Raw genomic sequence first — 24,201 nt, forward strand, 5'->3', positions numbered from 1 at the left:
TGGCATTTCTCCTGGGGCTGTCAAACTGCAAACACCATATTTATTGTTCCTTGACCTTTTCTGAAACCACATTGACACTCTGGCAGCAGATCTTGGTTGAGATGTTGCACTAAGTAGTTCAGAAGCATTCTGGTGAAGATTTTTCTGGCAATGAAGAGGAGTGAGATTCCTCTATGATTGTTGCAAGATTGTCGAGTTCCTTTCCACTTGTACAGGTGGACAATGGGGGCATCTTTGTATTCTTGCTCCCACATAGACTGAAAGAATTCAGTGAGCTTCTTAACCAGGAACTGACAATCAGCCTTGTAGATCTCAGCTGGGGTAATGTCAGTTCCCTGGATCTTTGCTGCTAGACAAAAGTTTGGTTGCGTTCATGTTTCTAACAGCATGGGAGAATCAACTTGTGGCAGCCTGTTGATTGCTTCTTCATTGGATGAAGGCTGGTTAAGGATGTGGATTGAAAATACACTACCATCCTTCTAGAATTTGGGCTTTGCCTGTGAGCATTGTTAACACTCAACACTGAGGATTGGTGATGAACCAGTAAACTGGGGCCTGTAGACAGATTTCAGAGCATCGTAGAATCACTTCCAGTCTTTGTGGTGTGCACATGACTGAAGTTCATCTGTTTTATGACTCAGCCAAGTGTCTTCCATCTGTCTGTGGATGTTTTGCTGGCATTGTGCTTGGTTTGAGCTAAACGTTATAGAGGTGATGTTTCTCCTCCAGTGGTTTCTGGATTACCTCATTGTTTTCACTGAACCAATTTTGATGTTTGCAAGAAGTAGGACCAAGGGCCTCTAAAGCATTGGGATACACTATATTACTAAAGGTTACCCTGTCGTCCTCAGTTCAGTGAGTGCTCATTTTTGCTGTACAGTTTCTCAGAGATTCCTTCATGACTGCCTGTTTGAGCCTTGAGACACTTCTGGAACTTCCCTGAGGGCCTTTAAGGGGGGGTTAGATCTTGATGTTTAACTTTGAAATGATTATATAATGGTCACTCCAGCAGTCAGTACTGCACATGGCTTTCGTTACACGCATATCCTGCCTCTCACTCTGCCTGGTGTTGATATAGTCGATTAGATGCCAATGCATAGAATGCACATACATCCAAGATGTCTTGTTGCAAGAAACTGTGTTGATGATTAGGAGCTAATGCTCAGGACACATCCTCAACAATTGTGTTACATTTGCCAACCCCATTCTTCCCGATGACCCCTTCCCAAGCTTGGTGATCTGCGCTAATTCTTGCGTTGAAGTCACCAAGAATGATTAGTGTTTCTGACTTTAGCACAGTAGTACTCAAGGAATGGAAGGCATCGTAAAATTTATCCATGCCTTCATCAAGTTTGGTCATGGTAGGGACGTACACACTGAGAGTTGCTTGTCTGTTGCCATGCAGGGGGAGTTTAAGCACCATCAAATAATCATTAACACTCTTAGGAAGGCAAGTCAACTTACATATGAGATAGTTCATGGCAGCAAAGCCTACACCAGCTTTGTGTCATTTTTCTTTTCTGCGGCTGCTGCAAAAGAATGAGCAACTTGCACCAATTTCCTTGAGCTGACCCTCCTCAGGTAGACTAGTCTCGCTGAGGGTGTGATCTGGCCATTATACCTAGCCAGCTCTCTACTGATGTGTAGTTCTTTTCTCAGGTCTGTGGCATTGTCCATGACAGTGTGCATAATCCATGCACCAATGATGACCAGTGTCACCTTCACTTTCTTTTTTGAGATTGACTTATGGCCAGATTGATGGAATCCCTGCCATTTGGGGCCTGCTGGCAAAAGTAAAGTAAAGTAGGCAATGTTTAAGGCACCTTTTCTGGCCTCTTCCTCATATTGGGGATGTGAGCAGTGTGATGTTGAAGGGGTGTTTGCTCTGTTGCTCAAGAGGCTGCCAAGTTCCACTTCTGCTTCTTTTGGTGAAAAATGACCCTGTGGCTTGAGCCACCTGTATGCAGGGTCATGGCTGCAGCTTCCAGTGAATCCACACCTCCTGCTACGTCACTCACCCATCACCACAGGACTTGTGACAGATGATGGACGACTGATAGAAAGATGATGAATGTGACTTGTGTGTGAATTAGATTATAGTGAGGAAGTTGTGCATCATCAGCTTCACGCTCTCATCCTGACGTATTTTTGTCCAGTGGCAAAACAAGTCTAGATGGCTCGACACAGATCCAGATGCAGTGGGTAACCAGGATGTCTTCTGTGTCTTGTTGAGCTCTATGCATTCAACAACACTGTGCTGACCTGCCTTCAAGACCATTGAACCTTAAATTAGTCTCGTCCACTGGAATTAGTCTTCATATGCGAGGGTAGATACGTTCCTAAGTCATCAGGGGTAGGATACCAGACAGCTACTCTCAACTGGTTTGGCCCGCCCGTCAAAGTGGCTTACCAGAGTTGGTTGCTGTCATGCCAACAACTACTTGGAGCCACAGGTGGGAGCTGTGTGAAGGTGAGGACCAATACAGGATGAGCCACTCCCAACAGACAGCCTGTGTGGTGCTGCCCCTCCCTTACACCCTTCGTTCCTTGTAAACTGCTGCTCAAATACTCCGCATTTGTAAGTCTCACTTATGATTAAGTAAAAATCATCCCTGTTACCAATGTGGAGTTAGGTTTGAATTATTGAACAGTTTGAAGTGACTTCAAATTTATTACAATAAATACAGGTTCCTTCTTGCTTTACCAGGAGAAAGAAGAATTGTGTTGCAAATACATTTGCAGAACTGTTACTGAGAACTGTAAAAGGGGTGTTTAAGATGAAATTTATGCCAATTTTAACATCAGCAATTTATACCAAAATGTCCTGAGATTCTCATTCACACCAGAAGATAAAAACCAATTTAAAGTAAGCAGAAATAGCCAAAACAATTTGTTTCTAAGAAAAGTGTGGAACTTACACTTTATTCCCTATTTGTAACTCTTTCGAGTACAAACCCGTTTCCATCTGTTTCAGATGAAGTTACATTGTTTCATAGTTTACCATGGTGAGATTTGAACTCTTGATAATCTTTTAAATCGAGTACAAACACATTTCCATCTGTTTCAGATGAAGTTACATTGTTTCATAGTTTGCCATTGTAAGATTTGAACTCTTGATCTTGGGGTTATAAACCCAGTACCATAACCACTTGGCTATTTAGGCCAAGCTATTCCCTATTTGTATATGAATATTGAAGCCTGAGACAATTATTTATGCAAATTAGACATCAGATTTAAGGAAATATAATCATGGAAGCTTTTAAATTTTTGATGTGATAACAAGACTTTCTAAAGGCTGCATCGAAAATCTTAGATGTAAATTCACAACCTGTTCATAACAGCAGAAGACGTGCACTCTCCATAAAAGGGGAAAGGGAGCAAGCAGATTGCCTTGGCAGACGTTTCAATGTGCAAAAGAATACGAAAATAAATTATTTACTCCCGAATTTCCATGGTCTCTTGAGTTGAATCTTGGCATATTTTGGTGCAAATTGTCTTTGTTTCCTACATTATAACGGTTACTACACTTCAAAAAGTGCTCCATTATTTGTAAAGTGCTTTGAGGCCTTTCGTGGTTGTGAAAGGCGCTATATAAATGAAAGTTTCTTTTACTCCTTGGCTAACTCTTAATCCATCCGAGAGGAGCCCTGAAAGCGTGGCTTCCAGCTGCCAATGAGCTGTGAGTTTAAAGGCCGGTGCGGTTATCGAAAGCCAATGGTGAGCGGTGTTAGAAGACGCTTAAAGTCGCCATAGAAACGGGATTAGTGGGGCCTGGTTTGGATTTGCTCAGATCTACTGGTTGGCCCGGGGGAGGAGGAAAAAAAATAACTTGTTTGTTTGGCTGTTCCTTTTCTCGGTCTGATGCACTGAATGCCTAGCGGTTTCTGGCATGAATTTTCTGAGCGGCGCTGACTCTTTACCGGCTCTTGGTCCCTGACACTTTTAACGCGTATTCTGATCCTCAATCCGCCCGATTTTCCCGAAGAGGAAACTGCGACGGCCATGGAGTTAAATTTAAATCGCGTCGACTACCTGCAGGTCAGAGAGTTGACTCAGTTATCGCCGGGTTCGTTTAATAAATCGGACGGTATCCGCGTTTAAATCCAGTAGATGGGAATCAACTCCGCGGTCTTTAGGGTTGAGGGGTGGAAACAAATCAGCGGGTACATTCCCAAACGACAGGCGCTGCATCTCAATAGAACCGAGCCTTGTAAACAAATTCGAGTGGTGGAACTTCAGCCGTGCCATTCTTAAAAAAGTCTGTGTGAGGCCAACTCCCTTTGGCTTTGGGTAAATGAATTCCCCACAATGTACTGGACCCAAATGATCTCTGGTCTGTACTGACGTGAGCCAGGATCACAAGGTCACTAGAACTGGCTTCAGTGACTTTGGACAGAAAAAGTTCCGGCTCCTGAGCAATATTCATGGGCCATTACTGAGAAATATGAAGGCTGAGTTTGCTACCTTAGGCAGGCAGTCCCTAGGGGGTTCGAGGATGACTTGCCTCCACACTAAAAATTAGTTCTCAAATGACTGATAGTCCAGTGCACAACCTATAGTCTGTTACAGGTGGGGCAGACGATGGTAGGGGGAGCGGTTGTGTGGGGTGCCCAGGTTGCCACATGCTCTTTTTGCTGTCGACACTTGGCTTCAGCTAGCCCTTGGCGATGAGACTTGAGGTGTTCAGCTCCTTCCAGATGCTTCCCCTCCACTTTGGGCTGTCTTGGGCTGGGATTTCCAGATGTTGGTGGGAGTGTTGCACTTTTTCAAAGAGGTTTTGTGGGTGTTCTTGAAGCATTTCCTCTGGCCTGCTGGGGCTCGCTTGCTGTGTCAAAGCTCTGAGTAGAGTGCTTGTTTCAGGAGTTTCATGTCAGGCATGCGGACAATGTGGCCGGCCCAGTGGAGCTAATCGGGCATGGTCAGTGCTTCGATACTAGGGATGTTGGCCTGAGCAAGAACAATGACATTGGTATGCCTATGCTGCCAAAGGATTTGCAGGATCTTGTGGAGGGAGAACTGGTGGTACTTCTCCAGAGTTTTGAAGTGCCTGCTGTACATAGTCCACACCTCTGAGCCATATAGGAGGGCAGGTATCATGACTGCTCTGTAGACCATGAGCTTGGTGCAAGGCTTGAGGTCTGGTCTTCAAACACTTCCTCAGGCGGCTGAAGGCTGCGCTGGCACACTGAAAACGGTGTTGAAACTTGTCACAAGATATTGAAAGTAGTCCACAATTTTCAAACTCGTCGTGGATTTTGATAACCGGGGGCAGGTTGGCAGAGGACCTTTGTCTTTTGGATGTTTAGTGTAAGGCCTGTGCTCTTGTATGCCTTGATGAAGGTGTTGACAATGGCTTGGAGCTCGGCCTCTGAGTGTGCGCAGACGCAAGCATTGTCTGCCTACTGTAATTCAATGATTCAATGATGGAGGATGGAATGACCTTGGATCTGGCCTGTAGGCAGCAGAGGTTGAACAGGTTCCTCTTGTTCTGTACTCCACTCCAACCAGGAGCTTGCTGAGGGTGAGGTGGAGCATTGTGGCAAGGAAGATCAAGAAGAGCGTCGGTGCGATGAAGCAGCCTTGCTTGACGCTGGTCCAAACGTGGATTGGGTCTGTGGCGGATCCATTGGTCAGGATCATGTCATCGGGGGGGGGCAGCTGAAATGGAGGAGGAAGGCTTTTGTGAAGTCACAGAAGGGCATGTAGAAGGGTTGGTGCTGTTCTCTGCATTTCTCTTGCAGTTGCCGCATGGTGAAAATCATGTCTGTTGTGCCCCCTTAAGGGCAGAATCCGCATTGCGATTCTGGGAGGAACTCTTCAGCCACAGGGAGAAGGCGATTGAGGAGGATTCTTGAGATGACCATCTCTGTGGCAGTCGGCAGGGAGATTCCTCTATAGTTACCGCAGTCGGAAGATGGTCACGATTACGGCATCTCCTGAGATCTCCTGGCATGTTCTCCTCCTTCCAGACAAGGGAGATGAGGCCATGTATTCGTGCCATGCTTTAGTGCTCCCACAGGGATTCCACCTACTCCTTACAGCTCTTTAGCTGTCGAATGGCTTTTTCTACCTCGTGCTGGGTTGGGGTTGTGCAGAGGTGGTGGCAGGTAGCATGCTGTGGGGTGGAGTCGAGGACACTTGTGTTGAAGACAGAGCTTCTGCTAGCATGATCTTGGAAGTGCTCCTTCCAGCGGGTTTTGACTGCCTCTCTGTCCTTGATGAGCATCTCTCCATTCTTGGCCAGCAGTGGACTGGGGCCATAGGTGGCCTTGACTGCGCTAAAGAAACCTCGCATGTCATGGTTGTTAGCTAAATGTTGAATCTCCTGCGCTTTCTCCACCCACCATCTGTTCTTTAGATCACGGGTTTTTGCTCGACCTCAGCCTTCAGCCATTTGTAGAGCTGCTTTCTTGCTCTCGAGATATGTTGCTATTTCAGGTTCAGAAATGCATTGCACTTATAGCTTATCAGCTCCTAGATCTCCTGGTCGTTCTCATCGAACCAGTCTTGGTGTTTCCTGGTCAAGGGACCAAATGTCTCTTTGCAGGTGCTGATTATGGAGGCCTTGAGGACTGACCAGGTGCTGTGGACACTCTGCGTCTCAGGGTCACCAGGAGCCGCCAGGTTGGCAGTGAGATGCTGGCTGAATAAGGCTGTCTTATCAGTGCCTCAATGTTGATTTTCCTACGGCATTTTTTCTGTTGTCATTGCTGCTTTGGGCCTAGATTGATGTTGATGACAGAACGAATTAGGCAGTGGTCCATCCAGCAATCTTCGGCTCCTGTCATGGCACAGGTGATACATATGCCCTTTCGGTCCCTCGCTCGGACAATGACGTAGTCAAGCAGGTGCCAGTGCTTGGAGTGAGGGTGTTGCCATGAGGCCTTGCACTTGTCTCTCTAACGGAACAAGGTGTTGGTTATGACGAAGTCATGTTCTAGGCATTTTGTCAGGAGCAGGATACCATTGGTATTGGATTTCCCTATCCCCTCTCTGCCGATTACATCTCCCCAGAGATCTGTGAGCTTCCCAACTCTGGCGTTGAAGTCACCAGGGAGGACCAGCTTTATTGCCCACTGGGACTTGGGCCAAGGATTGTTCGAAGCTGGAGTAAAATTCCTTTTTGGACTTGTCTGTGGCATCTTGTGTTGGGACGTACACACTGAGGACTGTAGTGTATTGGTTCTGAGCTAGGGTGAACCGAAGGGTCATGAGATGCTTGTTTATATTACAAGTGGTGTCTTTGACCAACTAGTTTGTTTTTAATGGCAAAGCCAACCCCGTGAAGGTGGTGATCTTCTCCCTGGTTTACCTTTTCAGAAGAAGGTGTAACTGTTCCTTGAGCTGGCCTTCCCCTGCCCGCCAGCTCTCACTTAGGGCAACGATGTCAATTTCGAAACATCTGAGCTCCCGGGAAACGAGAGCAGCATACTGTTCTGGTCTGTTGCTGTTGGAGTTGTCCATGAGGGTCCTTGCGTTCCAGGTCTTGAACTTAATCTTAAGGGGGTGGAAGTTGCCTGTGCATGAATTCTTTTAATGTGGGGTGGTCGTTGCACAGCAGCAACCAAATGGCCTTCATGGAGCAAGGCCTTGGTCCAGTGGCAAGCGGGTCTGAGATGACTGGAGACCAGGTTCCTCTGTGTGGGCCTAGGACATACAGACATACATACTCCTACAGTCTTTTTTTTTCTCCTTCCAATAGGACTTCTGTCCCTGGGATTCATAAAGAGCAGTAGCAGCCTTCTGATTTCGCTGTTGGCTTGTGCTGCGCTGCTCCGGGCAGTAACCACCAGGTGGTGATTCCTTCCTCTGGGTCCTCACCTGCTCTTCTGGGTGGTGATGGGTGTCTCCAGGCCCTCTTTTTGCCCACTCTTCAAAGTGATGGTTACGCCTTGGTCCTCACCCGCTCTGGCTCTCCACTGCCTCTCCTCTCGCACTGTTTTTAGATTCTTGACTGCCTCTCCACTCATGTTCTGCTCTTCTTGCTGAAGTTTCGCTGTTTACAACCCCACTTTCCTTGCTGAAGTCTCGCTCTTTATACCCAGCTGAAACTGGCCTGAGTTTACTATCATTTATTGTATAGACATCGTCTTATTGTGTCTACTTGAGAAAATTGTCAAGTATATAGTTGGTATAAATTTGACACTGTAGTTATGTTTGTCAACATTGTGGTTAAACCAGCCTCCTTCAGATGTTTGAAGGTACTAAATCACAAGCCATATTTGCACTGGCAGTCAAAAATTAGCCTCTAAATTTCTCACATGAACAGACTATTTTAACTTCCTACTTCCAAAAGTGTGATTACTGTGCTCATAGCACAAATAGGGTACTTGTCAGGAAATTCTTCATGTTAAGAATGATGAATGCGTGACATGAATATTTCAGTGAGAGTACTGGATGAAAAAGCTTTGGAATCAGTTCAGAAGCATGGGATGCTATCATGAAGGATGTTTCTTTTTGGCTGAATGAACTAGAATGGGGCAACAGGACTTGCGTATCTGTAATGGCTTGTGACAGTTTAATATAGTGTGGATCAAAGCAGTGTCCTTGATCTTCATTCAGTACACTGCAGTCCTAAATTTCAAACTAAGATTCTCAGCACATGAAAATTTCACTACCATGAAAATTAGTTTGATTGTGTTTTCCTTTGATCACCCTATAGTAAGATGTATATTCATAGATTAGATAATCAATGTGTGTTTATTGTGATTGTGCTGTAATTCATCTTCCTTTTGATTTTTATCCTAGGTGGGGGTGACTTCCCAAAAGACCATGAGGCTCCTACCTGCATCAGGACGCAGAGCAATCCAAAAGGTTTATTCCCATTCAGTACACACATCAGGATGATAATTTGTTTTTCCAATTCCAGGCAAAAGTGTAGGGGAAGGAAGAGGAGAAAGAAAATTAATGTCTTATACTTGACCTGGTACCATTCAGCTCTCTCAGCAAAGATATATTTATTGCATGTTGTGGCATTATTGGAAACCAAAACTTGTACAGTACTGGAGCCTCGCCTTTTAATTTTATGATGCCATTTCTGCACTTTGCCAGAACTTTTTTTTTTTAAATGGTTGTTTTAATATCTTTGATACTATATTGTTCTTTTAAATATTTTTATGTTTTGAACTTTTAGGTGGTCATTGCAGATCATGATGGAGTGGTTACTTGTTTTGGTATCAAAAAGGGAGAGGCAGTTGTAAGTATCAACTTAATGTAACATTTTAATATTTTAGGAGTGAGATTGTGATGTTGGACGTTTGAAATGAATCTTGTGCCTGTGCCAAGCATTGGAATCTCCCAATTATAGCTTGATTGGATAAAATACAAAATGCAGTTTTTAAAAAAAATGTAATAAAAATGAAAAAATGTTGGAAATGCAGTATCTTTCCATTAACTCAAAGATGCCTTTGCTTAGAAGCTTAATTGGACAGCAAAGAAGGAGGCCATTTACCTATTGAGTCTGCACTGACTTTTTCAAGGAACAATCCAGTTATTCTCACTGCACTTTCCCTATATCCCTGTAATTATTTTCTCAAAGTATTTATCCAATTCCCTTCTGAAGGCTACTGTTGAATCTGTATCTGCCACCTATCAGGCAATACATTCTAAATCTTAACCATAGACCATAAACATGTTGCCTCTTGTTCTTTTGCCCAAACACCTTATTCTGGTTACCAAGCCTCAAGTCATTGGAAATAGTTTCTCTTTGCTTACGGTTCCGATCCAGTTAGGGACTGTTAACATTTAAAGAAGGAATTTAAACAACCAGCAATTAACTGACAGAGCTACACCGCAAGATTTCACATTTTTAAACAAAAACAAACTTGATTGTATATCAAAAATAATTAAACAAAGTAAAATCTGTTAACTTAACACTGTAGCTTATAAAGATTCATGCTATAAACTCAGTTCTATTTTTTTAACTCCCCTCAAGATTTCCCTTATCTTATGAAATATTTAAGATTCACTCACTTTTCCAGGGACCAACCCAATAGTTATATCACCGCTCTTTGGAATTCACTGATTTCTCTTCAATGTTCCAATTATTTGTCAAGGTACACAATTTCATGGGGGGTCCTTCCATTAGCTTTTGGCTAAGTGACCCTCCAAATTTCTTTACCGACCTCAGAACTCCGGATTCCACAGCTCCAGTATGGGCCTTCCTCCAAACCCTGAGCCGTGGCTTAAAACATCAAAAGACATCTTTGGTTTCCCAATAGACCACTGCTATGGTTTCAAAATGCAACCAAGCTGATTACTTCCAGAACTCCAATTGCAACATGTTTAACTGCTTTTTATTGAAGATTAGTACAGATTTCTTACTTTAGCTTCCAGCTAAACAAATCTTCCAGTTGTTAACAGTCCCCAATTGCGAGCTGCATCATGAACAATACGTTTACTCTATTTCACATGTAGATCTGGCTTTATCTTTCGACTTCCGAGGAGCTACAAGTTACATAAGACCCAAAGCTTCTGCAGTCTCTTAGCTGTATCTCTCAACCAGTCTTACCTGCTGAATTCACAGAAGTAAACTCAAAACAAAGGATCTCACTTAGCTCCATCCATCCCCATGGCAGTGTAACACATACAGCCTGTTCCCAAGTAGACATGCAGATTAACTAGCTTTTAATTGCAAAGCTTTCCTCAATACTGGGAAACTACATGACTAACATATAATTTATACTGGAATAACTGCAGATGTCATGTCTCCAGCTCTTTTAACTAAAGATTGTCACCCTTTTACTCTGACTTTATCCAGTAAAGGCAAGTTACCTTTTGTGTTGTAATCATCTTACATCTGTTTGGTTTGCCAGCATCTAGATGTTTACCAGGGATTTCTTTTTCCCACTGAACTTGTATTTAAAATTCAGTTTCTAAAACTAAAAAGCTATACCTCTAAAACCATATGAACTATGACATTAAGCATATATAACATTACCTTATCTAAAGCATTTGTGATTTTAAATATCTCTGTTAAATCTCCTCTTAGCCATCTCTTCTGAAAAGAGAATAATCCCAGCTTCTCCATTGAGTTGAGTTTTTTGCATTTCGATTAAAACGAGCAAACAATTTGAATTAATTAACTCTCGGTGAAAAGAAGTAAATTGTATACAGCAGTATTTGTAAAGAGAAATGATAGATTAGGACTTTTTTGCATGTACACCCTTAGTCAAAATTGCAAAGTAGAGGATAATCAAGCCTTATTGAATTTAGCAAAACGAAACAAAGGGGCCGGGAGAGAAATTATTAATTACCTCTTTTTGACAGCATGCCTGACTTTTGACTTCTACCTGTTTGTAAAATGTTAGTGTAATTTTTGTTCTCAATATATACTTTGGCTGAGTAAAAATATATACAGTAAAATTGAAAACAGAATTACTTTTAAATGTTACTCTAATAGATAAATCAGAGAAATTTTAACTTTCTTGACTCACTAAGAGTGGCTGTTGGGGGCTGCAGGGGAGTGCCTGGTACAGCGCAGGAAACATATAAGTCAGGGTTCCACTGCATGCTGTGGAGTTTTAACAGCGGCTGGTTCCCTACCTGCAATTGACAGGCTTGACTTCAATTTGGGCAGGGACTAATTCAGCTGGGGGCTGTATGATCAGGTAAGCCTTTGCCATGACCTTTAGGAGCAAGGGGTGTGGGTGGTTGGTGATTGGAGGCCTGAAGGATTGGTCTTGGGGAGATTGAAGATCTGGATGGGGGGTTGGGTGTCGGTGGGGGAGCTCTGAGGCGTTGGGAGTGCTTAGTCAGAGGCTTTGGGTAGGGTGCGTGGGAAAGATTAGAGCCCCGGGGGGTTGGAGAGGGTGTGTAGGGAGGTCAGAGCCCTGGGCTGGAGGGAGATGGAGGAAGTTCAAGCCTCTGGCAGGAGAGGCAGGAAAGAGTTCCAGTCCCATGTGTGCTGATAGGTGTTGGCCTAGACAGCGACAGCCGTATTCTGTGAAAGAATAAAATAAATCGGGCAGAAAGTTGAAATGGTCTGGGTAGGGGAGGGGTTGTGTCCTGTTGTTGGAGTTTGGCCAGGCAGGCACACTGCATCCAGCAGGTAAGTGGAAAGCCACTTCTTAGTTTCTGATCCAACAGCCTCATGCTTGGATTTAGCTGCTGGGTTCCCTGAGGCCCAAGAAACCCGGTTGGCCAGGGTTGAATTTCAAATAGTGAATTAAGATATGGACTCTTTCTAATGCTTACAGTGCCAACCAGCCTCCATTAAAACCAGAAGTGGGTGGTTTAGGGTCAGAATTCAGCAAACACTTTAACCCTGACCTGTCCCAAACCCACCCGTTTTTGGGATAAAATTCCCTCCATTATAACTGATTATGTTAATTTACAAGGGATTCTTTTTTCAGGTTAGATGATGTTTGTAACATGGCCATCATTCAGGCTTTTGTTTTGATTATTAGGAGTTGGTGAAGTTGTCTTTGGATGACACATGAAAGACTCTGATTGGGATAGAATTCCTTCAATTGGAACTAGTGATGAAGCTTTTTGACTTTAGCCTGAGGAGTGATTATGTACCATAGCACACCCTATGGTTTCATTGCTGTTGTGGGGCACATTTTGTTGAACTAATCTGCTTTTTCACTGTGGATGGTATATTTGAGATAACAGTTTATAGTGTAAATTATGTTTGAAACTGTGTCCCCAAAAAGTGAAATGCATAATATGCTTTAATGTAAATTGCAAAAGTCTTTTGTGTTTGTGGAAGTCAAATGTGTGATTTCACTTGTACACAGCCAGTGTTCAAGACCTTGCCAGGACAGAAAGTTTCAAGATTGGAGCTAGGAGGAGCCATTGGTACACCACAGGAGAAAATCTTTATAAGTGTTGGCTCAGAGGTGCGAGGCTTCACAAAGAAGGGAAAGCAGTTCCTGTCATTTGAAACTAACCTTACGGAAATCATTCGAGCTATGTAAGTCATCCATGAATTGTGTCCATCTTTTGTTCAGAAATAAGGCTTCCTTCTCCATGCAGAATGTTCACTGATTGTTGCCTAAGTATTAATGGAGTATGTGCTCTTTTACTCCTCCAAACCTCTTCTACCAACAAATTCCCCACATGTTGCTTCTGAGGAAAGCATTAATTGCCCTCCAGGTTTAATTCAAATTTCTATTTGGAAGAAGAGTAAAAGAACGTTTATCTTACAGCCAAATACTTTACTCGGGAATTTACATTTGAAGATGTGCAATAAATATATGTATAAAATATGTACACCATTTATTAGCATTGGCAAAGCTAATCTGGAGTTTGTTGCTAGCTTCACATATCTAGGCTCCACAATCACCAGCAATTTATCACTTATTGCTGAAATCAACAAGATGCATCGCAAAAACTGCAGCTGTCGTGTCTAAGCTGAGTAAGAGAATGTGGACAACAGCAATCTGACTGAGAATACCAAAATGCAAGGGCAGGACCCTGTCGGGGGGGTGGTTGTGCGGGTGCGAGTGTGAGTGGGTGGGTTCCCGATCGGCGCCCCCAATTGGGGGTGCACTGCCATTTTACATGGGTGGGCGAATTAAGGCCCGCCCAGCGCAACGTCTGTCAGGAAGCGCTTGCTTTCCGTGCGGGCGGGGGTGATTCCCTGAGCCTGGAGTGCACGTGCACGAAAGAGCCTGAGGGAGGTCGGCTCAGGTTTGAAAGATTAAAGATGAGAAAAAGAAATACTGACATGTCCACTTAAGTGCCACTGTCACATGAGCAGCGACATGTCTATTTCTTTTATTTACACATTTCAGAAAAATTTTAATGCCTTCATGAAACCTCATCCCTCCGTGGATGAGGTTTCATGTTTTTTCAGAAGCCCGCCTGGGCTCCTGGCCTGCCTGCCAACTTTGAGGTTCGTTGGGAAGGTCCATTGATTACCTCAATTACTTTATTAATGGCCTGAAGTGGCTGTTGACAGTTCAGGCAGCTGACTCAGCTCCGCGTGCACTGACCTGAAAATGTAAATGACACGGGGTGACGTTGGGATGCCCGCCCGACGTCACCCTGCGTCATTTTACCTGTCGGCGAGCGGGCCCCGCACCTCCACTCGCCGACCGGAAGATGCAGCCCCAAGCTTACCAAGCCTGCATCCTCAACGACTCCCTGTACGCTAGTGAGATCCGGACAGTGTGCTAGGCAGAAGAAAAGGTTGAACAGTTTCCACCTTCACTATCTTAGACATATCCTCGGCATCTCTTGGCAGGACAAGGTCACCAACACACAGGTCCTGGAGTGTGCTAATTTCATCAGCATACACTCGTTGCTAAGTCAATGATGTCTGCACTGGCTCGGCCTTGTTCATTGGACACCTGCAAGTGATAGCGGACATTGATGCTGAGAACTGGGAGACTGTCACTGACGGCTGTGACTGTGACCTCTGAAGACTGACTTTGTTTGGAGGGGTATACATACAAATTGGGAGCATAAGGAGGCCATTTTACCCCTCAAGCCTGCTCTGCCATTCAATAAGATTATGGCTGATCTGATTGTGGCCTCAACTCCACATCCTGCCTACCCCCCCAATAACCTTTGACTCCCTTGTTAGTTAAGAATCAATCAACCTCTGCCTTAAAATATTCCTTGACCCTGTCTCCACCACTCTCAGGGGAAGAGAGTTCCAAAGATTCATGATCCTCAGAGAGAAAATTTCTTCTCATCTGTCTTAAACGCGAGACACCTTTATTTTTAAACTATGTCCTTTAGTTCTAGTCTCTCTTACAAGGGAAAACATCCTTTCAGCAATACCTTGTCAAGTCCCCTCAGGATATTATATGTTTCAATAAGATCACTTTTCAATCTTCTAAACTCCAATGGACACAGGCCGAGCCTGTCCAACATTTCCTCATAAGATAACCTAACTTTTCCTGACTTGTGTACGAGGACATCCAGATTCCCTGTACCTCTGATCTGCAATCTCTCCCCATTGAAATAACATGTTGCTTTTCTATTCTTCCTGCCAAAGTCGACAAGTTCACTTTTTCCCACCTGGCAAATTTTTGCCCACTCACTTAACCTATCCGTTGTCCCTTCGCAAACTCCTTATGTCCTCTTCACAACTTATTTTCCTACCTATCTTTGTGTCATCAGCAAATTTAGCAATTGTACATTCAGTCCCTTCATTCAAGTCATTGGCCGGGATTTTCCAGTTCCTTTGTGGCAGGACCCGCCATGAGAGATTCAGCAGCCCAACCAAAAGTCCATTGACTTTCAGCGGGAGTGGATGATCCCGGTGGCAGGCAGGGCTGGAAAATCCCAACCATTGATGTAAATTGTAAGTAGTTGAAGCCCCAGCACTGACCCCTGTGGCACTCCATCATATCTTGCCAACCGAAAAGAGACCCATTTATCCTGACTCAGTCCTTCCTGTTGGCTAACCATTCCTCTGTCCATGCTAATATGTTACCCCCTACACCATGAGCTCTTATTTTGCCCAATAACCTTTGATGTGGCACCTTGTCAAATGCCTTCTGGAAATCTAAGTACGGCACATCCACAGGTTCTCCTTTATCCATGTTGCTTGTTACTTCCTCAAAAAGCTTCAATAAGTTAGTCAAACATAATTTCTGTTTCACAAAACCATGTTAACTCTGCTTGATTGCATTGAGATTTTCTAATTGCCCCACTATAACCTCCTTAATAGTAGATTCGAGCAATTTCCTATGACAGATGTTAAGCTAACTGACCTGATTTTTCTATTTTCTGTGTCCTTCCTTCCTTGAATAGAGGAATCAAATTCACTATTTTCCAATCTGATCAGGCCTTTCCAGAATCTGGGGAATTTTGGAAAATTAATATCAATGCCTTAACGGAAGAGGTGAGGAGAAACCGAAAGCTCAGCTGGCTGAGAAGAGGGCCCAGAGAAAACAGGACCTGTGAGTCCTGCACCTGCTCAGCTCACTGTCTTTCTCTGCAGCAAATGAAGCAGAGACTAACATGTCAGAGTGGGGCTCCTGAACCAGGCAATGCTTAACACAGTTGACCACCATAGCGCAAGCCATCTTCCTATAAGACGAAAAGCTACCAGTATAGAGGATAATGTGGTGTTTTGTTTAATTTGTTCCACTGAAAAGTGTTGTTTATGTTGAGTTGCCTTTTTTTTTTCACTTAGATATATTCATAAAATTCTCACCGCATAATGATTCTTTTCCAGGTATGTGTCCGGTGCAGATCTTTTCTTGTGTGCCAACTATATCTATAATCATTACTGTGACTGTAAAGATCAGGACTACTACCTGTCCAGTGACAAGATCAATGATATAATCTGCTTACCTGTGGAAAAAGTAGGTCATATTACACCGATACTAGCCTGCCAAGACCGAGTGCTCAGAGTTTTAAAGGTAATGCGACAAATTTATTATTGCATAATTTTTGACTCTTTTTTTCCACAGATTGGATTTGGAAAAATAGTTACTTTTAAATGTTGGGTTTTAACATAAAGCATATTCACAAGTTTAGGAAAAAAACATTGAGATGAATGGTTGGTAAAATCATAACGGATTAAGCTTTATAATTGCTGGTGAAACAATTCAAATGATAAGCAATTTGCTAGCATGCTTTGGTGAAAGATAAACTCTTTACACCCATTGCATTGAGAAGTCTCTGGTCCTGGACACTCAGCAGGGGCATTCTGATAGGCCTTCTCTGAACACAGGATGCTAAAACAGAGATAGAGATATAGACTGTCAGATTTTACATAGGAAATAGGAGCAGGACAAGGCCATTTGGCTCATTTGAGCCTGCTCCACCATTCAAAAGAACAAAGAAGAGTACAGCACAGGAATGGACCCTTTGGCCCTCCAAGCCTGCGCCGATCATATTGCCCGTCAACTAATTTGCACTTCCGGGGTCCGTATCCCTCTATTCCCATCCTATTCGTGTATTTGTCAAGCTGCCTCTTAAACACCACTATCGTACCTGCTTCCACCACCTCCTCTGGCAGCGAATTTCAGACACTCACTACCCCCTGCGTAAAAAACTTGCCCTGTACATCTCCTCTATAGTTTTCTCCTCTGACCTTAAATCTATGTCCCCTAGTAATTGACTCTTCCACCCTGGGAAAAAGCTTCTGACTATCTACTCTGACCATGCCACTCATAATTTTGCAAATTTCTATCAAGTCGCCCCTCAATCTCCGTCACTCTAGTGAGAACATTCCCAGTTTCTCCAACCTCTCCTCGTAGCTAATAACCTCCAAACCTGGCAGCATCCTGGTAAACCTCCTCTGCACCCTCTCCAACGCCTCCATATCCTTCTGATAATGTGGTGACCAGAATTGCACACAATATTCCAAGTGTGGCCTAACTAAGGTTCTGTGCAGCTGCAGCATGACTTCCCAGCTTTAATACTCAATACCCCTGCCAATGAAGGCAAGCATGCCATATGCCTTCCTGACTACCTTATCCACCTACGTTGCCACTTTCAGTAACCTGTGGACCTGTACACTCAGATCCCTCTGCCTGTCAATGCACTTAAGGGTTCTGCCATTTACTGTATAATTCCTGCCTGCATTAGACCTTCCAAAATGCATTACCCGCATTTGTCCGGATTAAACTCCATCTGCCATTTCTCCGCCCAATCTCCAACCGATCTATATCCCGTTGTATCCTTTGACAATCCTCTTCACTATCTGCAACTCCTCCAACCGTAGTGTCGTCTGCAAACTTACTAATTAGCCCAGTAACATTTTCCTCCAAATCATTTATGTATACTACAAACAGCAAAGGACCCAGCACTGATCCCTGCGGAACTGCACTAGTCACAGCTCTCCATTCACTGCTACCCTCTGTCTTCTATGACCAAGCCAATTCTGTATACATCTTGCTAGCTCACCTCTGATCCCGTGCGACTTTAGCTTCTGTACCAGTCTGCCTATGAGGGACCTTGTCAAAGGCCTTACTGAAATCCATGTATATAACATCCACTGCCCGTCCATCGTCAATCATCTTTGTCACTTCCTCGTAAAACTCGATCAAGTTAGTGAGACACGACCTCCCCTTCACAAAACCATGCTGCCTGTCACTAATACACCCACTTGCTTCCAAATAGTAGTAAATCCTGTCTCGAAGAATCTTCTCCAATAATTTCCCTACCACTGACGTAAGGCTCACCGGCCTGTAATTTCCTGGATTATCCCTGCTACCCTTCTTAAACAATGGAACAACACTAGCCTTTCTCCAGTCCTCTGGGACCTCACCCGTAGCCAGTGAGGATACAAGATTTCTGTCAAGGCCCCAGCAATCAGCTCCCTTGCCTCCCTCAGTACTCTGGGGTAGATCCCATCTGGCCCTGGGGACTTAGCCACCTTAATATTCTTCAAGATGCCTAATACCACCTCTTTAACTAGATCATGGCTGATCTTCTACCTCAACGTCACCTTTCCCACACTATCCCCCTTTCCCTTGATATCTTTAATTTCTAGAAATCTATCAATCGAATATACACAATGACTGAACCTGCACAGCCCTCCAGGGTAGAGAATTCCAATGATTCGCCACCCTGAGGAAAGAAATTCCTCCTCATCTCAGTCCTAAATGGTCTACCTTTTTATTCTGAGACTCTTTCCCCTGGTTCTAGATCCCCTAGCCAGGGGAAACATCCTTCGTTGTCAAGCGCATAAGAATTTTGTATGTTTTATGATCCTGGACCAAACCCCCAAATGTTGGGTATGATCCGGTTACGGACTGGTAACTTTTTGTTTAGAGTAGACACAGTTTGAGACCCAAGACACTGGCTAAGAGAATAAAGCTACAAGACTCCATGGGTTTTGAACCAAATAAATAAGCTTTATTCTACAAGGTCAGAAAGATAAAATAATTTACAATATCTGTCTTGTACTCTAACGTTCAGGATTAATATGAGGTACATGTGAATTAACAGGCAGACTGTGGTCGAACACACTACACCGCACAATAAATAGCAAATGTGACTAAGACGGGTTCCACAGACTTTTCGGCAGCCCACCTAGGTGTCAGTAACACTGAGTCAACCAATCTCATTGAAACTCTCTGTCTTGAGCAATTCTAGTCTTTGCCTTCAAAGATCTAACCTCTTGGATTCCCTCCAATAGTCTCTCTGACTGGGACTACCTCAATGATTGCACACCTCTGTGTTTCAATCTCATCTCCTCAGACTCTGCAACCTGGATTCCCGAGTCTGTACTCCAGCACCAACCAGCAAGCACAACTTCAGCTCTTCAGCTGCACCAAACAGAACACTGCTGCTCTAGATGGATACCTTTGCCCCACTAGCCTGCAGCACGGAGTCACCAACCTTTTACTGCCTTTTTCGATTCCTCGGGCTTCCCCTGAGCCCTCACTACTTGAAGTCTGCCAACCACAGCCCATTTTATGCTTGGAGCCCTGGTTCTTTCTCTTAACTGGGACCCCTCTCCCTGATCCTTGGTGCATTGCTTGGATGCAGATGAATAATGGAAAAATACTGAGGGAAGAATAAAAGGAGTAACCCTGAATATTTGAATTGAGAAAAATACTGAGTTGTAGAAGGTTGGCATAGTTGGATTAGTTTTGGATTGCTTGCATAAAAATCATGTTCTGATATGGGTTGAATGGCCATATTTGATATAAACCTCTACAGTTCGGTGACTAAGTTAAGTATTTTCCAGTCATAGGATTTTAATCTCTATTTGATTCTAGAGCATTGGCAAATTACATTTTGTTACGTTTTTCATTTTTTATCGATCTGTGGAAATAGAAGTTGGTGAATTTATGACATTTAAAATTGTCTCTGATTACATCATGGTTAGCATATTTGACAGTCTTGTACTTGCTGTATCTTACCAGGGATCTGACCTGTTGTATGAAGTGGAAGTCCCTGGAACACCCAAAGTCCTGGCATTACACAATGGAAATGGGGGCAAGTATGGTGCTGGTGCTGTGTGTAGGATTATTACTATGGTTTATCCTGCAACAATGGTATAGTTGTGGCCATAAATTGCATGTTCAACCATGATCACAGTACTTTACTAATTTCTAATATGCCACAATAATTTATGGCCAGTTGATTTCACTCAAATTCATTGTATAGTGCTGCTGTAACCCCATTGTCAGTGTGCACATGTATTACCAAAGTCCTTTGCTTTGTCAGCAACTTGAGAGGACTGGCAGAACCATGACCTTGGCCATGGCTTCTCCCTACATAACATTCAACTAAATAATGCTGTAAGAAATGACTTGCATTTACATAGTGTCTTACATAGGATGTTCCCAAGTGCAGAATTCCTAAATTCATGCTGTAGATAAGTAATGTGAGTGCTCCATGGGCTCAAATGGTTTGTCCTCCTTTTGCTCTAATTACCATTTAGTCTCTAGTCATAATGGCTAATATCCAGCAGTAAGCATTTTGTATGTGAGCAGAAGAGGGAAAATGTTTCAAATTAGTGCCCAATAATGACTCTTTGTAGCAATATGATCATTGTTCACTTTGTGGCTTTGACCAGAATAGTCAAATTGTACATTTTCTCCCAACACCTGTTTTAATTGTTCCATTCAAGTAATTTTTTTAAATTAAATCAGTTTTCTTTATAAATACTGTATTGTGTTTAGAAGAATGACATACTGTAATATTGACTTATTATTCAATTTTCTTAGGGGACTCTGGAGAAGACCTACTGTATGGAACATCTGATGGCAAGTTAGGACTGGTCCAGATCACAAAAAGCTCTCCATTGCATCGTTGGGAAATTGCCAATGAGAAAAAGAGGGGAGGCAAGGACTGCTTTGTTTTGCTAAAGCATTTTGTGGGATGCTTTTTTAATTGTTTTTTTCCCAAAGAGGGAAGTGGTTGCATTATCAGCATATAGCACATCCTCCATCACTTGAGATTAGACCAGGGGACTGAAGATACTTCCCATCAAGTGTGGAGACTGTTTGGAATATTAGAGTTAAAATTGTGGTAAAGCAATTGGAGACCTGATAACATATTTAATTTCAGTTTCAGTATTCGGCAAGAAGTGCCCAACCTTAGACACATATACTTCAAATCATTTCATCAGCTTTTCAAAGGGTTCCTTTCAGTATTATTTTCCCTTGCACATTTATCCTTTTTTTTGTATTTTAAATGGTTGGATGAGCTTCATGCCAACATATCCAAAGTTTGTTTCAAGTTTGTTGGGATGAATTTTCCTTTGAGGTCAGGTCTCTGATGCCAGGATCAAATCCAGGTACTGACCCCACATTAGGTCAGAAGTATTCACCTGGTATGATTTTCAAAGCCATGGCCAAATAATGGCCAGGGAGCATTCTTGCCATTCAATTAAGGATGACAGGTGGGCTCTTGATACTGGAGATCCAATAGGATGCCCCCCCAGCACTGAAGGAGCTTCAGCCTGCAAATGCAGGAAATGGAAGAGAGGAGGCACCCACTCAGCACTTTATGCATACTTTTTAAAAAAGAACTGGCCAAAACTACTGGACCACCATTGTGGCTGCAGTTGTGGCCATGTAGATTTGGTGGCTGTGCAGGTGGTGGGGAGAGGGTGGGGGGAAGCCTCAATTTGACCCTGGAGCACTGCCCCCACCCCTCCACAGTCTGCCGCTGGGAGGCTGGCTCCAGGCGCATCTGGGCTCTGGATGCTGCAGGCTGACTGAAAAATTCCAGTTGGCCTCTGATCAACCTTAATAGGCCTTTTAGCTATTTTAACAAGCTGTCCACCATCTTGTGGGCGGTCGCTGTCACCCTACCCTCCTGGAAATGGCCCAGAGTTGGGAATTTCCCGACGGCCCGCCCTGTCCATTGTGTAATTGAGTATATGCATCAGATTTCGGGTCCAAAGCTCCTTTATCTCATGTGTAGTAACAGTGAAATGTAACCCTGCTCAAAATCAGTTTTAGAAAAAAATATTGGCTGATTTCCGTTACTGGTTCACTAGGTAAATGCATGTATGGTACTGAGATCTGCAGTTGCTAAGGCCTTGGATTCATTTTCTGGACCCTGGTGAGTATGTAATGTAACCCAGGATGGTGTGAGGGCTACCAAAGTTGTCCATGGTGTCTCTGAATCATGAAGAGAATAATAAATAGGGTCCTATTCCTGTTTGTTATCAAGTGACCCTGATGAAACATAAATTAATGTGCAATGCATCCAGCTTGGCTGTTATATCTGCAGAGTTCATTTTTTAAAAATTACTTGTTAAAATGTGGATAATCCTAACAAAACCTGGATTTGTAGTTGCCTGGAAAAGGTGGTAATGATGGGCCTTCCTGAACTACTGCAGTCCTTGTTGGGAAAGTGTTCCCACAGTGTGTTAAGTATAGAATTTGATGTTCCTAACCAGGTTCTTGAATATCAGAATAGTGTGACACTTGGAACAGAATTGGGAAGTAGAATTATACAATTAGTTGGTAAATTGCAAAGAATAATAGCGCTGCAGGGGAGAAAAATAGACTCAGTGTTTGTTTTTGTATGAACTGCAGGTGCTCTGTGTGTTGACTACTATGATATTCTGGGCGATGGAGTCAAAGAGCTACTTGTTGGTCGTGATGATGGAATAGTGGAAATCTATGGATTTGATAACAACAATGAGCCTATCCTTCGATTTGAACATGTGAGTCTTCATTCCTTAAGAGATTTAAAAAGGATACTGTAATTCAGATATAGATCAATTAACACCAAAATGTAAATTTACATATATAAATCCCTGTTTTGAAATGGAATTAAACATAGAAACATAGAAAATAGAAGCAGGAGTAGGTCATTTGGCCCTTTGACTCTGCTCCACCATTCAATATGATCATGGCTGATCTATCTCAATGCCATACTCCTGCTCGTTCCCATACCCCTTGATGCCTTTAGAGTCTAGAAATCTATCTATTTCCTTCTTAAATATATTTTTTTAATTGTTTCATGGGATCTGGGCATCACTGGTAAGGCCAGCATTTGTTGCCCATCCCTAAATGCCCCTTGAATGGAGTGGCTTACTCGGCCAGAGGGCAGATAAGAGTCAACCATATTGCTGTGGGTCTGGAGTTGCATGTGGGCCAGACCAGGTAAGGGTGGCAGATTTCCTTCCCTGAAAGACATTAGTGAACCAGTTGGGTTTTATGACAATCTATGATGATTGTCATGGTCACCATTACTGAAACCAGCTATATATTTCCACATTTTAAAAAAAAATTAAATTTAAACTCCACTAGCTACCATGGTGGGACTTGAATTCATGTCCCCAGAGCATTAACCTAGGCCTCTGGAGTACTAGCCTCCACAGCCTTCTGTGGTAGAGAATTCCACATGTTCACCACCCTCTGAGTGAAGAAATTTCTCCTCATCTCAGTCCTAAATGGCCTACCCCGTATCCTGAGATTGTGACCCTTGTTCTAGACCCCCCAGCCAGAGGAAACATCATCCTTGCATCCAGTCTGTCCAGCCCTGTCAGAATTTTATTTGTTTCAATGATACCCCCTCTCATTCTTCTAAACTCCAGAGAATACAGGCCTAGTCGACCCAATCTCTCCTCTTATGACAATACTGCCATCCCAGGAATCAGTCGTGAACCTTCACTGCATTTCCTCTAGGGCAAGTATATCCTTTCTTAGGTAAGACGACCAAAACTGCACACAATACTCCTTGGTCTCACCAAGGCCCTGTACAGCTGCAGTAAGACATCCTTGCTCCTATACTCGAGTCCTCTTGCCATGAAGGCCAACATACCATTTGCCACCTTAAGTGCTTGCTGCACCTGCATGCTTGCTTTCAGTGATTGGTTTTCAAGAACACCCAAGTCCCTTTGTACACCAACATTTCCCAATCTATCACCATTTAAATAATACTCTGCCATTCTGTTTTACCTACCAAAATGGATAACTTCACATTTATCCACATTATACTGCATCACTCAACTTGTCTAAATCCATGCCTGGGCAATGTCACGTTGTCAGTAGATGCCAGTGCTGTAGCTGTACTGGATCAGCTTGGCTAGGGGCATGGCTAGTTCTGGAGCACGGGTCATCAGTACAATGATAGTGATGATTCAGGGCCCATAACATTTGGTGTATTATCAAGTAAAGCCTTGATCCCATTACAGACCGTGGGAACACCACTATTTACCTTCTTGAAAACGTTTAGCTGAAAGTTATTTCCCTTGGCTGGGCATTTGGAACATGGGGGCAGAGTCTCAAGATAAGGGGCTGATCATTTAGGACTGAGATGAGGAGAAACTTCTTCACTCAGAGTTGTATATCTTTGGAATTCTGTAACCCC

The 24,201-nt window shown here is 43.4% G+C and overlaps 1 protein-coding gene across 2 annotated transcripts in view; it reads left to right on the forward strand.

The window, feature by feature from the left end:
• Nucleotides 1–3,739: 3,739 nt before the first annotated feature.
• The window catches only part of bbs7 (Bardet-Biedl syndrome 7), a 61,281-nt gene continuing 40,819 nt past the window's right edge, over nucleotides 3,740–24,201 (forward strand). The window contains exons 1-8 of one of the 2 annotated variants that reach the window (XM_041194241.1): nucleotides 3,740–4,038; nucleotides 8,749–8,814; nucleotides 9,134–9,196; nucleotides 12,741–12,916; nucleotides 16,139–16,325; nucleotides 19,788–19,860; nucleotides 20,595–20,711; nucleotides 22,419–22,549. In XM_041194241.1, the coding sequence (XP_041050175.1) occupies nucleotides 4,003–4,038; nucleotides 8,749–8,814; nucleotides 9,134–9,196; nucleotides 12,741–12,916; nucleotides 16,139–16,325; nucleotides 19,788–19,860; nucleotides 20,595–20,711; nucleotides 22,419–22,549 (849 nt within the window). In that variant the 5' untranslated portion in view covers nucleotides 3,740–4,002. The remainder of the gene's footprint in view (nucleotides 4,039–8,748; nucleotides 8,815–9,133; nucleotides 9,197–12,740; nucleotides 12,917–16,138; nucleotides 16,326–19,787; nucleotides 19,861–20,594; nucleotides 20,712–22,418; nucleotides 22,550–24,201) is intronic. The other variant, XM_041194249.1, reaches the window with a different exon arrangement.

This window comes from Carcharodon carcharias, chromosome 1 (assembly GCF_017639515.1).
Source record: "Carcharodon carcharias isolate sCarCar2 chromosome 1, sCarCar2.pri, whole genome shotgun sequence".
NCBI lineage: Eukaryota > Metazoa > Chordata > Chondrichthyes > Lamniformes > Lamnidae > Carcharodon > Carcharodon carcharias.